This window comes from Danio rerio, chromosome 1 (genome assembly GCF_049306965.1).
Source record: "Danio rerio strain Tuebingen ecotype United States chromosome 1, GRCz12tu, whole genome shotgun sequence".
Taxonomy (NCBI): domain Eukaryota; kingdom Metazoa; phylum Chordata; class Actinopteri; order Cypriniformes; family Danionidae; genus Danio; species Danio rerio.
Window position 1 is genome coordinate 6,777,996 of NC_133176.1, and position 16,605 is coordinate 6,794,600.

A 16,605-nucleotide genomic window follows, 5' to 3' on the forward strand; every position below is an offset into this window, starting at 1 on the left:
GTCCTACCTTCACATACATATACTAACATTTACTTATATATGTATTTTCCTCTCTGTCACTACCCTGTTTCTGACTGTTTGGTGTAGTCTTTTAAATGAATAATACATCGTTTAGTCAATTCCCCATTCAACTGATTCTGTTTCCGTCAGATTTGCATTTTTGACTGTTTGGCGCCATCTTGTAGCTGAGTAATGTGCAGGTTAGTTTAAGCTCCATCAGCTCTATTCAGCTGCTTTCCTTTCTGTCAGCTTTGCATTTAATTAGAGAATTAATAAACTATTTTGGCTCACTACAATATTTTGTGTACAATTTTTATATTTTGTGGCAAGTAGCAGTGTAATAAACTGGATAAAGTACATTGAGGATAGTTGTTTTCAAAGAATAAAGGCCTTCAGTCAACAAAAAGCCGATAATCAAGTAAAGTTTTATTCTGCGCTAACAACCTCCTAGATGTACTTTAGCTCTAACCGAATGCTTGTCTATTTTTAATAATACTGAAGATAAAAATCCCCATCTCAATACTGGTTAAAATCTATTATTTTCTAAAATGGTTGAGTCCCAGTGGAAAGACGTGTGAATCGAGGGCTTGGTATTTGTTTCTGCAGAGCATGTAGTGTTGTAGGCGGATGAGAAACTCACTCGTGGAATGACCTCCACCGCGGATGCAGCCATGGCTGCTGCTTTAGCCTTCTCTGCCTCATCGTAAGTGGGCAGAGACGTGGCAATGCTGTATGGTGGAGGAACGGGAAAGTCCCCTGCAAATGTGCTCTCTGAAAAACAATTGAGAAAACATAGGTCAGCCATTCGTCACACATTTCTAGTTTCGAGTCTTCAAAGGAGCATCACAATCACTATTACTATTGTTCATTTCTAGAGATGTGAGAAAAATTCCTTAATGCAAAAAATTGTGATGCAGTGATCATAAGCAGTAGGTTTTGCCTTGTGCTTGGTAAAAAAAAAAAAAATAATAATAATAATAATAATATTTGGCACACTTATATTGAGAATATCCTCAGAATATCTTTAAATTATTTATTCATTCATTCATTTTCTTTTCTGCCGAGTTCCTTTATTAATTCTTTTTACCTGTTATAGTGAACAAGGCATGAATCTGATTTGAGTAAATCGGAATCCATGTGATTTGTTCCTGCTTACAAGTACATGGGCCATATCCGATCTGTGCCACATGACAGAAGAAAAAAAAAAAAAACATTCGGAATTGAGTCACTTGAACAGTGCAGTGTAAATTCAGCCAAATTGTCCCACTTTAAGTAGTGAATTGAAAATCTGCCTAATGGAAACATGACAATTCGGCAAAAATGTCCTTACATCATTTTTTTTTTTGCCATTTGCAGAGCATATGGCGGATGCAAGTCACATGATCATTCTTTATAAATAGTTGATCTTTCACAAGCAGACATGATGCAGCATGCATCAAAAAAGGCCCTACTGCATTGCACAACACACAAAAAAAAGGTTGATCTGTTTATACGGAAATTCTGAATCAGTTCCTGTGAAATTGCGAAAATATAACCACTTAGAAATACATCATACATGACCGCTCGCAAGTTTAAGGGACTTTCCCTGCCATTAAAGCTTGGATAAAACACCTACAGTACATCTCTTTTGAATAAATATATGGCTGTGATTAACCGAATTACTTCTAGTGAGAGGAAAAACTTTAGTTTCTTTCAATGGAATCAAGTAAGTTTACATGGACACTAATACTTTGATTTTAATACAATAATCAGATTAAGGGTATACCATGTAAACACTCCACGGCCCAATCCCAATTCTACCCCTTAGCCCTTCCCCTTACCCCTCATTTTGCGCGTGCCCTTGAAGGGGTAGTGGTGTCCCAATTCTCTTTAGCTTGAAGGCGTAGGGCTAAGGGCAAGGGGTATACACCTCTTTAAACGAAGACTTTTCAGAACCACACTTGAAAAAAGTAAGAAAAATTTCCCAGAATACCCCAGCAACAGCTGCACCCGGAAGTAATTAGATCCACAAATTAGTATTTTTTGTCATTATTACTAATTTTTACAACAAACAAACACATTTTATTATATTCATAACCTCGTTCGTGTTTTACCGTCATACTTAAAAAATTATAATAATAATAATAATAAAAAATAATAATAATAAAATAAAAAAATTAAATTAAAAAATAAAAAAAAAAATTTAAAAAATTGCATAATTTTAGCGATCTGCAATCCCTAATAATAACTCCTGTACAGCAGTCCCACAACATTCTGACACTCGATGACACTGGAATACCCTGTCAAAAAAGACTAGTGGCTGTCAATAAGCTGTTTACAGTGTCTGCTATAATGTTAAGGCTGTTTTGTGTGTTTACATTGATGAGCATGGCCACTGTGTTAAATGCACAATATTACGATCTTATTGCCTCATTAGATCATTATGATAACATAATATATACCTTCAGTGATTTCCTGAAGATAAATACCAAAAAATAACACAACTGGAATCACTCCAGCAGTCGCGATCGTCTGTTCTCATATGAAGCAAGAAATCGCGAGGACATTTGATGCCGTGTGCTGGTGTTGTAGTATTGCACCAATTCTTAGGGGTAACTTTTGAAGCCCTTCCCCTTAACCCTCTGTTGTAAGGGCCAAGGGAAAGAGGAAGGGGTACAAAAATAGAATTGGGATTGGGCCTACATGTCTTAATCCGACTAAAGTCATAATGGAACTAAGCAGAAATCGAATTAAGGTCATCAAAAGTTTGACTCTTAATCACAGTATTGTCTTAAGCCCCGGTCAGATCACATGAGTTTGTCATGATTTCGGCACGATTTCCTTGATGTAGGGAGTCGAAAAAAACAAATGGGTGTTGTGACACAAGATTCAATCCTTTCTTCTCGTTTAATATGGCATAGTTCACGACAACTGATACCACCTCTCAGGACACCATCCCAGAAAGTCTAGAATGTTTCATTTTCTTTCCTGTTGGTCACAGTTCAGTCACGTGGGTGACAATGGCCAATAGGAGCACATAATTTTACAGTTAGATGAACGGTGATGCCTTCATTCAGCGGGTCAAGTAATCAAAAAATAGGCTGCATATTTAGCCTAGTAATGGGTGGCTGAAGTATATAGCGGACTGGTAGATAACTGACCAACAAAAACTACATTAAAATTAAGATACAAATTATAACAAACAAAACTTGTTTAAAATCAAATATTCTTTCCAAGAAAAATTTACAAATTATTCTCTTTTTCTTTTTTTGTGCCCATCCACTACTGAACTGTGTTGGTGGATGATTTGTTTCGCTCTTGGAAAATAAGGATTTAATGCTCCACTGTAACTGTTGTATCACAAACCTCTGTCAATCATTCATTCATTTCCTTGTCGGCTTATTCCCTTTATTAATCTGGGGTCGCCACAACGGAATGAACCACCAACTTATCCAGCAAGTTTTTATGCAGCGGATGCCCTTCCAGCTGCAACCCATCTCTGGGAAACATCCACACATACACACACACACTCATACACTACGGACAATTTAGCCTAACCAATTCACCTGTACCGCATGTCTTTGGACTGAGGGGGAAACCGGAGTACCCGGAGGAAACCCACGCGAACGCAGGGAGAACATGCAAACTCCACACAGATACGCCAACTGAGCCGAGGATCGACCCAGCGACCTTCTTGCTGTGAGGCGAACGTGCTACCCACTGCGTCACCACCTCTGTCATATATTTGCAAATTTTTTTTAATATATCATTATTTTGTCATAAGCATCTGATTTTTCCTCGGTGCTGATGTGCTTTCATTTTCTCCGTCTCATTCGTGGCAAGTTCAGGTAAGGGAGTGTTTAATAAGCAGCCCATGGCTGAAAAATACACATTTAGATTTAAATGAAAATATCTTAATATTAAAAAGAAAATATATGTTTGACCCTATCAATGTCATAACAAATGCCTTTAAATAATGCAGCCTAGTTGTCAGCAAGCATCAGTGTTTACAGAGATTGAAATAAGATAAAAAAAAAATATTGAAATTGAGGTAAGAAATATCGTTATTGCAACACTTGTGACTGCTTTAGGAAATAACGCTCATCGTAGACGTCCCGGAATAACTGATCGTGAAGGAACATGTAGTCTGGCACAGTTGATTCCCATGACAAATCAAAATTTTATCAAGACAATAACCACATAATCTGACTTTCATAACCGACAATAAAAATCGTGTGATCTGGCCGAGGGTTTTAATGATCAATCAGATCAGATCAAATGAGGAAATGATCAATCTTTTTGGATCTCCATACCTGGTGCAGCTGTTGCTCCAAGTGCCACGCTTGCATATGGAGGAGGTGGAGCTTCTGTATCCACTGCTAGGTTGCTGATTCCCTCCAAAGCGCCAACGGCCTGGGTGGATGTGGACGGTTCAGCACTGGCGGCCCCTTCAGAGGAGTCATCCTCATTGTGCAACTGAGGAGGCATACAAAACACAACTATTCAGACTGAAGAAAGACCACTTTGAGTTGTTCTAGTGCACCGTTATTTCAGATGCACCCAATTCTTTACACATCATATCACATAACTAAAGGCCACAGTGTTTTTAATATTCAGAGGAGTCATCCTCACTGTGCAACTGAGGAAGAACACAAACACAACTATTAAAGAAAGACGACATTAAGAGTTGTTCAAGTGCACCATTATGCTTTTATTTCCATGAAATGATCTATCATGTAGTGTGTAACGTTACTGTTTGTGGATGTAAAACAAAGGACTGCAAAGTTTGAAGATCAGTTCAGATAAATGAAGTTATTGAGTCATCAATGGTTCCAGTCTTCTTGGACACACCATTATGTTCAACCCAGTAATACGTTCCTCAGCCTACATTTTAACAGAAGATAAAATACATTGCTATGGGTTTGTTTTGCTGCATGTTTTAGATGACAAATCCACCAGAGGGCACTGTATACATTTTTGTATTATTATTATTATTATTATTATTATTATTATTATTATTTGTATTATTATTATTATTATTATTATGTTACTTATTAGAACTGAATTTAGAAATAGTTTTAAAACAAATCGCTGCGCCTTGGACCTTGCGCCTGGATCTTCAAAATAGAGTTCAAAGCCACAGTTTCCATCTAGAGCTCCTTCATGGGACTCCACACTTGTAAACACTCACTCCATCGGGCTCGTGCGGCTCTCACCTCCACCCATACTCATCAGCGCTACCAAGCCAATCGATCACGGAGCTTGTGCTACGAGTTGTTGCGTTGTGTAGTTTTATTTTTTGAGAGGTACGTGTCAACGTTGGTGACCGCCACTGTAAGGGCTATGCGTCCACATGTAGGTTGTGCGAATATATATGCGTGCACTTGACGAAGGAGTATACATCAGCCTTTAATTCCAGTGCGTTAAGCTCTCTCATCCACCAAAGATATAGGCCCAGTTTCACAAACAGGGCTTAGATTAAGCCAGGACTAGGCCTAAGTTAAATAAGGCTATTTAAGCCACATTTATAAAAATGGCCTTAGAAAAATATATCACTGGTGTTCACCTGGAGACAAAAAAAATGACACTGACGTATTTTAAGACATCTTACCGCAAGTTTTTCTTTGAGTTGAGACCGATGAAACATGCAATTTAATCTTGACTAGCCTTAAACCTTGTTTGTGAAACCGGGGGATAGAGTTCTTACTGATATAGAGTAACTTAGAGTGATATAGAGATTCAGGCCTTGTTCACTATAACAGATATAGAGTGCTTTATTAACTTCTTTCCTAGCTCAAACAGCAACATTACACACTAAATGCAAGTCAAAAGTGTAAAAGCATAACAGGAACCCCTTAAGATTGAGGCCCAATCCCCATTCGATTTTTTTTTTTGGAAAGCTAAAAAGTTGTGAAAACTCTTAATGCCAATAAATACGTATTTGTAGACCTCCTGACTCTCGCATGCAGCCATGTTGCCTTTGTAAATGGAGTATTCTGGGAAATTTTCGTACCTCTTGGTCTTTAATGTGGTCCTGGAAAATCTGTTTCAAGGGCTACCTAGCCCTTCCCCTTAGTCCTACACCTTCAAGCTAAATAGAATTGGGACAGCCCTTCACCTGACCGCGTAAAACGAGGGGTAAAAGTAAGGGGAAGGGCTAATGGGTAGAATTGGTATTGGGCCTAAGTCCTTGTGTCTCATGTTTACTAAATAGACACCACAATGTACTGAATGAAGGGAGGAGGATATCATCTAACACTGCAAGAACACGTCAACAAGTCGAGTCAACAAGTCGGTCTCCTGGGTGGCCTAACTTCACCGCCCTCGCCCTTCAGAGAACAAAACAATCAGTAAAGCTAAACTTCAAGAAAACAGGCACTGAATAAAACATGGAGAAGGCTTAAACCTTAATCCGCATGAAGTGACCTGAAAATGTCTTTCCGAGCATTGCGGTCTCTGGTTATTATGGCAGTTCAAGATTGCAGGGACGCATTTGGCACATCGGAGATCAGTATGATGCACAGCTGTCTGCCAACAGCGAGATTCACGCAGTAACAGGAGAGCAACGGTAATGCAAACCACGGGACGGAGGCACAAGACTGATCCTTCAGCAGCACCTGTTTTATGTGTCGTCAGCATCGTCCAAACGAGTGGACACAACCTGATGAAATGAGTCTGATTCACAGACTCAATCTGTTATAAAGACCATGTTACACACATCTACAACAAAAGAAACGTGCGGCAATGGCCAGAAAATGACTACAACTTTTGTTTACAGCTCATTGACTATCCTACAGAGGGTTCAGACTAGAGTGGGTACTTCCAACAACAACTAATGAAATGATGACCAATGGCTTGCCAGTTAAGCAGATCAAGTTGGGACACAATCTTTCACAACACCACACCACCACCTGATAGTATCTGAGGCCGCCTGACAGGGCTGAGAGCCACAGAACTCTCTGCATGCATAGGTCAATGCTCAAGGTTCAGCGGCTAGCCTTGATGAAATGTGAATAGAAATGGGATTAGAGATTCAATGAAGTCTGCATGTGAATAACGACACGGTTATCATCACGTGCGCTTTCTTGCTCTGCATTGAAGACAACCAGTAGACAACCTTCATGAGCATTACATAAATACATAAACAGCCATCGAGAAGACAAGAATCTCTAGTGGTGAGCACTGAAATACTTTAAAACTGGCCAGACTAGAGATTAATAATATATCTTATCTCTGTTTTGACTAAAACAGCACAGAATCAGTGTTCACCAAAAATACTAAAATAAGAAAAGCACTGACTTGCTGCCAGTAGAATTAGCTTCAAGTAAACATTTACTAACATGGATTAAAGAAGCAATAAGAAGGATGCATACTCATATACACTAGATATCGCATAGGGACCCTGAGCATGCGTCAATAGCGCCGCCACATTGGTACAGTGCTCCCAGGAGAAGTGTCATTCAACCGCACTAGTCAAGACAGTGTTATTACGTCAAGATGCGGGACTTTAGAGCAGTCTACGGGTGTAGTAACGAGCAAACAAAGAAAGCATAACACAAAGGCAGAACATTTCATCGGTACGGTTTAGTTTTTTTACGTTTTTGTATGTTCTGAACTTTTGTGCTAAACAGGTAACAATATTGATGATAATACAGTCACTTACTGCATTCACCATAAGGCAAAGTAGCTCCAACTCGCACTAAACACTCAGCACACGCTAGTTTTGTTGAATAAAATCAGCAAACTGTGCAAAAGAAATATGATAACGAGATGCTGCGGTGCCAGAAACTTGTATGATCGGCTAGTGAAAGAGTCGTTCATAACGGAGATTCATTCACAAACGAATCACTCCCTCCGTCAGTATGAGAAGTGAAAGCAGGAGAGGAGCTGTGTTTCAGGACATGATTAGATCAAATTTAACATGGAGGGTGGATAGTACATTTCCATACACACAAACACAAGCTTTTTGTCAGGAATGCCAGTGCGATCACTGATCCATCAATGTAGAAAAGTGATGAAAAATTATAAATTTTCGTAATTAAAAAGAAAATTGCATTCTAACGTCCAGGAAAACTCCCGATCATAGATATATGTGTATATCTCTGGCTTTGGATGGCCACAGTCCTCCACTGTACCTTGGTCCCGCATTCATTTCAAAGCAGCGCTACCCTGTTCCAAAATGGCGGCTCTATTGACGCATTCCTTCCAATAGACAACAACAGGGTAGGCGACATCTAATGTATATATCTATGATGCATACTAAGACCATGTCGATTATTGATTACATTACAGATTAGGGCTGGCATATGGACAAAATATTATACTACTGTATTTTAAGCTGGATTGAAATATACCTTTACTTTTTTCTTGCAAAGCCTGCAGATAGTCGCATATTCTGGTTTACCATTTGCACCTGCCACACGATTTGAAACCAAAATACTGCTGAACAATGCATGAAGATCCTTTCTTAGGTATATCCTGTCTGGCTGTATCACCACCTGGTATGGAAATAGCACCAGCAGCAATCGCAAAGGCCTACATAGGATTGTGCGAACTGCTGGACTTCCCTCCCTCCAGGACATCTACACCAGGCGGTGCATGAGGAAAGCCAAGAGAATTATTAGTGACTCCAGCCACCCAAGCCATAGACTTTTCTCTCGGCTACCCTCAGGCAGATGGTTCCGCAGCATCCGATCACGCACCAGCCAGCTGAAGGAAAGCTTCTTCCCTCAGACTATCAGGCTGATGAACACTTAACACACCACACACAGACTCTTCCATAACCCTCACTGCACACCATCAATATGTGGCATGCACTGCACTTGAACCAATTCATACTTGAAACAATACTGCCTACAACAATGTGGACGCCTATTCATTGTACATATCGCTGTCAATTTCACATTATCGCTGTTTTTGTACTGTTTGTATTTTGCACTTACTGTATTTTGGACTGTCGTTGTATTTGCTGTGTTTTGTACTGTCTGGAGCCAGCACCTAAGCTTTTCACTCATCACAGCACACGTGCTGCTTATGATGTGACAATAAAAGTGATTTGATTTTGATTTTAAGGCTGTCCTTCTCCATTTTTATCATGAAGAAATTGATGTTGGATGCTAGCATCAACGGCGGGGTAGACATTATCGAAAATCATGACGTTTTTAAAGACAATAACTGATTTTTTTTTTTTTGCTATATCACTCAGCCCTACTCTATATTTAGTTTTTTTGCTTTTATATTTGGTTTTTCATCTTCTTTTTTTTCTTGTTCAATGTTGTCCAATAGAACAATCTTGATATTAATGAAAATAAAATTAAAATACAGTGAATGTAACTAAGTAGGCAATACTACACGTGCAAAAATAAATATACATTTTAAGAATAGAACATTTTGACATTTCTATTTTTTAAAGATGAAATTAAATTCACTAAATCAGTGTTTCTCAACCACGTTCCTGGAGGACCACCACATTTACTGTCTCCGTAACCAAACACCCCGGATTCAGATCATCATCTCATTAACAGAGACTGAAAGACCTGTAATGGATGTGACAGACAAAGGAGACATCCAAAACATGCAGTGCTGGTGGTCCTTCAGGAACGTGGTTGAGAAACACTGCACTAAATAACTCTGATTACTATGTTACAACAGTCATTTTACATTCTTTATTATTGGATGGATGGATGGATGGATGGATGGATGGATGGATGGATGGATGGATGGATGGATGGATGGATGGATGGATGGATGGATGGATGGATGGATGGATGGATGGATGGATGGAAAAACATTAAGACTACCAATGCAATCTACCAGTCACTTAACACAGATTTTAAAAAGACTAAGTGCTTCTAAATTATTAATGTTTCTCAATATAGCCTATGAATTAAACAAAACTGTGTACTATCAGTTGACCATACTGACCAGACTGCACAACATTAATAAATTAATAATAATAATGAAACAAAGTTAGCCTACAATTCAGACAAAGTTGTAAACAACACTGGCCATTGGGATGCTAGAATTAATCATCTTTTTCTTATGAAGTCTGTCAAGCATGCTTCTCAACTTTAAAACTAAATGATTAGCATGCGTGATAATATATATATATATATATATATATATATATATATATATATATATATATATATATATATATATATATATATATATATTTTTTTTTTTTTTTTTTTGGTATGGAAGCAGTATGGAAAGTGTGCAGGTATTTTATTGCAAAACAAAAGGTGCCTGACTTAAAATTGACTGCAAACTATGTAAAACAGCACTTTTTTTCGTTGTGTTGTACCCATGTAAATGTCTGTTTCAGACGTTTACTTTTAGTTTAATTTTATGTTGCAGTAATATTGCCGTCTCTTCGCTGTACTTGTTTTTACCAGGTTATGAACAACAATAACATGCTCACAACATCCAGTCAGATAAGAGGAAACAAAAAGCAATATGGTGTTTACGACTTCACAGAGAAGGTAGAATTTAAAGGCTTAAATCATAAATTGTTTCTTTATTCTAAGACTATTTGCGTTAAATTCACAAGTAGTCCAGGCAAATTAAAATTTAGTGACATGGTAGCACTGGCCTGATTGGGCCAAAAACAATTCTGTTTACTGTCCCGAGCATCTCTCTGGAGGACTGCCCCGGGCCATTGGGCAGTCCCTATTATTGAGCCCTGGTATTGGAAATGAACTTTGGCAGTTGATGATGATGTTACATGAAAACCTGAGAACATGAGGACGCAAGACCACTGAGGAATGCATATTGAGAAACAGCCTATGTGTCTGAAACTATGTTGCTAGTTCCAACTTCTTGATGACATCATGCATGTCATTAAAACAGCAAGCAATGACTGGCCAGAAAGGAATGTGTAGTTTTATCTCCCACACAATCCACAACACAACAAAAATTGAATCATCAAACAGAGTTAAAAGCATATCACAAAACAATATTGTATATAGCGAATGTGGAAAAAGGGCTACCACAGTGGGTAGCAAGAAGGTGGCTGGTTCAAGACTTAGCATTTCTCTGTAGTGTTTGCATGTTCTCCACGTGTTCTCGTGGATTTCCTTCACAGTCCAAAAACATGCGCTGTAGGTGAATTGGGTAAGCTAAATTATCCGTATATGTGTATGAATGGGAGTGTATGGGTGTTTCCCAGTGATGGGTTGCAGTTGCATCTACTGTGTAAAACATATGCAGGCTAAGTTAGCATTAGCAGTTCATCCCGTTGGTGTGACCCGATTAATAAATGGACTAAGCCGAAAAGAAAATGAAAGAAAGAACGTGCAATAACAAAATGGATGCTGCAAATCAGCCTACAAAGTTTAAAATATTCCTAAATCTTAAAATAAAATGGTCTGACAAAGATAATGTTTTGTGGAAGAAATCAACATGATGGTAGAAGATTAGTAAAATAAAGAAAGAGGAAGGACTAGAAGGCTAAGATATAAAAAACCTGCTGCAAGAGACTTCTGAGAAAGGTTCATGTGGCACAACCACAACCACCCAAACATCGATTTATCTTAAGACCAGCTACGCCTGTTTGTTGACACTTCTTAAAGCAGCAGTATTCTGCGGTGGTCACTATGGCAACATTCTAGTATGAAGCAAGATCAAAAAAAAAAGTTTGTGACTAAGAGCGAGCTGTAGTTTGAATTTCCTTCATAGAAACCGTGAATAGAAAACATACTGAGGGCTGCTGGATGAATTGCACAACGCTGAGGGAATTGAGTTTCAATTGCTGTGCTGTTCTCTGGAAATGAAAAATATCAGAGGGCTGTGCTTTTAATATCAAATGATTCTCAGAGCACAAAGTAACAGGGTTGTTGATAAACCATGAATAAACATTAAGTCCACTTTAGCCTTTAACAGATACTCATATCCAAAGTCTACACTCTGTGCAGTAGTGCATATATTTACCTAGCAAATATATATAATGCATTGCTTTTCAAATATGTCATGTTATTATATGTAGTACTTAGGGTTGTAACGGTATGAATTTTTTACGGTATGATAATCGTCTAAAACAACACCACGGTTTGACGGTTTTGCGGTATACGGTATGTTACAAATGTTACAAAATAGTAGAACAGTGAAGCAAATTTGACTTTTTCCAAATAATATATTTTTAGTTACTATAAACAACACCACTTACAATGAACAAAAAAAAAAAAGAAAATAATAAATAATGTGTCAAAGTCCAAATAAAGTCCAAATAAACATGGTGCAAATCCTCAGTAAAAAAATAGATATAAATATTTACTGTACTATAAATAGTTACATAACGAAACTAGATTCAATATGGAACATCCTTAGGTTTTATGTGCCAGCATGGATATGGTTGTCTGTGGATATGGATTTGGATAGGGTTGTCTGCAATGCAGACAAACAGCTGCACCTTCATTTGCGTCTTTTGAAAACAGCAAGAGCAGCAGTTCGTCTTTGCTGTGTCACTGTTTTGTCATGTTTCTGTGCTGCTGTGCATGCAAAAGTACTAAGTATGAGAATTATTTCATGCAAACCTTTTTTTTTTTTGCGTTTTATTTAGCCGCGCATAAATGTATGCCTATCTCTCATTCCGTGTTGTTTAAAAAGCTCAGTGTTGGTCCACAAACAAAAGCGAAACCTATGCTTATTGGTTGTGATATAGCGAGTTTGAACCAATCTGGGCATGGAGGAGGGACAATGCATCAATGTAGCATGTCTGGTTTGTCCGGAGACACAGTGACGAGCGTTTCTTTGTCAAATCAGCGTTGTCAAATTTTGATGACGTAACCGCACTGATTCCGGAGCCTCTGAAAGTCCGCAACTGAGCTGAGATTCTCTTCTTTATGCCAATCTTTGAATTGTATGAATCGGATCAGCGGATCAAAAGTTATTAAACATTTAAGAGCAATACTTATTTTTCGGTCTCGGTCTTTAAGGGTTAAAACCGTTGATATGCAATTGTTCATGGTATGATAATCATGCACGTTCAAATTGTGGTAGACCGTCATACCGGTATATTGTTACAACCCTAGTAGTACTATGTTCCAAAACATTATTATTACTAGGGCTGCATAATATATCCTTTCAGCGTCAATTCATCAGTTTATAAAACTCGGATTATAGCATGAGCAAGTTAAAAACGCATGAGATTTGTGGAGTTACTGCAGAGTAATGCAACCATAATGGAGTGATAGTTTTTCATTTGCATTTGTTTTTAAGGCCTGTGAATGTGCATGCATTCAGGCAACAGAACTCGACCTTTTGGTAACTTTAATAATGTTTTATTTTATTGAATTATTTATACAATGGTGACTTTACAGTGTAGTTTTAAATATGATTATTACATTTCTGTAAATACTGTTAGACTCCCCAGAAAACCACAAAGTACCGTATATAAGGCCTTACTCGCATTATGTACAGTAGCCTCGAACCGGGACAAAGCACGCTTGTCCCCCCCTCCTGTCTCCCCTGACGGCCCACACTCACATTACAATCGGGCCTGGGCACACTTGCGTCATCGATGCTGCGCTGTTCAGTAGAGAGGCACTCTCGCTCAGCACAGTGGAGATTTCTCTAGTTATATCGTTTAAGTTGTTTGATATGCAGTGACACGCAGTCAGATATTTCGCCAAACAGATCCACCACTTTTGGCGCTCATAAACAATCATAAAGTCCTCGTGCTGCAGGAACGAGAAGGTCTGCTGAAGGCGCGCAGCTGTCGTGCTGTGAGGGGTTTGCGTATTTAATAAACTACGGCAGATTGCGTTCATTGAACAGTACGATTGATTAATAAACCCATATGAAACGGTCCCTTAAAAGTCACGTCTCGCTTTCAGTTTCAGGCTTTGCACTCACACTATAAGCGTACCACGCCAAATCCCAAGTGAACCGCGTTCAGGCCCACCTATTCCAACCGGGCCAGGACTGGCCAAGTGAACCGTGCCTGAGCCCGATTCAGCGCACTCACACTTCTCAAACGATCCGGGAAACGGGCCTGGGCATGATTCGGATAGCATAGCGTGAGAACGCCTCCAAACTCCGGACTCCAGAAAAATATTCAAAATTTTCCTGGGTGACTCTATTGTTAAGACATGGCTTCACGTAACTGAGCACGCTAATCGCACACGCCTGTTTTAAGCACCGCAGCAAAACGATCATTCGAATGGATGAAAGAGCAAAGTTTCTAAATGGACCAAAATAGCTAAAACAAGTCGTGTGAGTAAACTCTCCTCAGATTGGTCAGAATTTGCATCCGGGAGTCTCTGTGCATTTGTGGGAGACTCCCGAAACTTCCGGGAGACTTGGAATGTCTGGAATTACCTCCCACTTTACTCATAATTCTCTCTTATAGCCATATGCCTGTTACATATCCATAAAACACTGTGATATAGCCGAGCTCGGATCGTTTGCTTTCTCACTACAATCGATTCGCTCCAGACTAAATCCAGCCAAAACCACCTCATTCAGGCGATCTTGGACTGATTGTTTTGGCGTAGAACCAAGCGCGATTGCTGGATTCACATATGCCAAACGAACCACGCTAGAAACAAAGGCTGCAATATCTGCTACCAGATCTATTTTCAGTTGTCAGATGTGAAAATATACTTTAGTGAATACTATAGTAGATACTAGAGTAAATACTATAGTGTTTTTAACCATACTGACACTGACACCTCCAATAGAGATGGATATGTTGCACAATCAGTTAAAATGTTGCTAGAATTGGTTTTTATTTATGGGTGATCTACATTGCATCACCAAAAATGATGAGGTCATGTCCATGTGTTGTGCGATAAGCCCATATATTGAATATTGTGACAGGCCTAGTCTAAATTAGTGTTTTTTTTTTTACCAAATGTCTAGTAAAATGTTATTTATATATCGCATATTTATCAAAAAAAAAAAAAAACTAAACATTCTAATGTCATATTTTCCAATGTTGTGCAGCCCTAATTATTTATTACCATGGTAATTCATAGCATTTTGCACTGCATGTTTGTAAAATGTATTATATTATAATCTAGGAAACCTTTCCAGCAGTAAGTAGACCAGATTTCCATAATAAACAGAAGGATCTTGATCCAGATGAATCACAAGCAAGCAGTCAAGGCCAGAGCGATGTTGTTTGGGGTAGAAAACGCACACTAACTTGTGATCATAACACACTTCTGGTGTTTATGATACAGTGACTTAAACCCAAGAGAACTTTTATTTGACTTTGTGTGTGTGTCTCTATCTCTCTTTTGGCCCAACACTTTTAACTCAGTCAACTGGACAAAAACAAGGCAACAAGCTGGCAAAATGTGTTTGAATCCACCAAAATGCATTGAAACACTTACTGGACATTGCAATTTCTGAAAGGCCTAAAACAAGTGAACACCACAAAATGTACTGGAATGCACTAGTGTTACTCAAAAGCTCCAAAACAAACCAACGCTGACTAGAATTTGCGCACTTTTGCCTCATCGCATCAATGGAGATCTCTTTTACACGTTCTGGTGCTTCAACTGACAGCCTAAATATGTGGAATACATTTCTCCAAGTAACAGCAACCGGCTGCCGTCTCTAATATTAATCAACATTAAAAGACAAAATCAACTTTAGACAGAAGAACGTCAAGCACTGTATTTGTGTTCTGTTGCTTAATTCTGTATCACTGACTGCTCACTTGGCTTCAATGATGTTTTAACTTTATGTAAATTAGGCTAGTAGTTTGTACTCTAAAAATAAAGGAGACCCTTTATGCAAAAATCACTTTTATAAGGTGTTTAAACACTTCTGTTGTAGGAGTCTGTAAAAATAACCAGCTTCTAATAGTAGAAATGTATTAATCTTAGTTTTTTTTAATCGCACTTGATAAAAACACTAAAACAGTGTGCAGAAACACTTTGATTGACATTCTTCCTTGATACATGTCATCAAAGGGGAAAACCCCGCCCATTAGTGATGATCTCACCATCATTAGCATACATGGTTAGTCTTGTTTTTAAATCTGCCACTATGCTGACTTATAGGCATTTGTTGCTCCGCCTTCTTTTGAAAAAAAGAACATTCTCATTTGAATTTAAAGCGACAGTCACCAAAATGGCACAATCTATCCATCCATCCATCCATCCATCTGTCTGTCTGCCAGTAAACAGTTTGTCAGACCAAGTGAAAATCTGGACTAGCCCAGTGAAATGAAGAAATTAGCAAATAAATAAAAACTGCTATTTTAATTAATGCTTTAGCGGCAGACTTGGTACTGAAAATAGTATAGCGTGTCAATATTTTTGAGGTTTTAAAGGTAAAAATCCCAGTATCATGACAACACTATGCATCATCAACAATATAATAACAACATATAGAATATGTAACAACATAGATGATCACAACAATGCACCATTGAGGTATTATACATTAAATTTCACTCAATGCCCCAAGTGTGTAAGATTCTAAATCCATTTGAACACAGCAAAAGCATATCAGTATATACATGAACTCTTCAAAACCAATGACTGGCCCACACGGAATCATCCGCAGACATTTTAGCCCTTCATTGAGTCTATTTGTTTACTTACGCAAGTGTGTGAAACATACCTAAAAATATGTAAGGTATTTTTATACAAATTTTAGATATATTATTGA

General features: G+C 38.4%; 1 protein-coding gene across 1 annotated transcript in view; it reads right to left on the reverse strand.

Annotated features, from left to right (window-relative positions):
- ndfip2 (Nedd4 family interacting protein 2) overlaps positions 1-16,605 on the reverse strand; it is a 40,482-nt gene that overhangs the window by 20,299 nt on the left and 3,578 nt on the right. Inside the window, 2 exon segments of the mRNA NM_213347.2 lie at positions 641-771; positions 4,293-4,455. Of these exon segments, the coding sequence (NP_998512.2) occupies positions 641-771; positions 4,293-4,455 (294 nt within the window).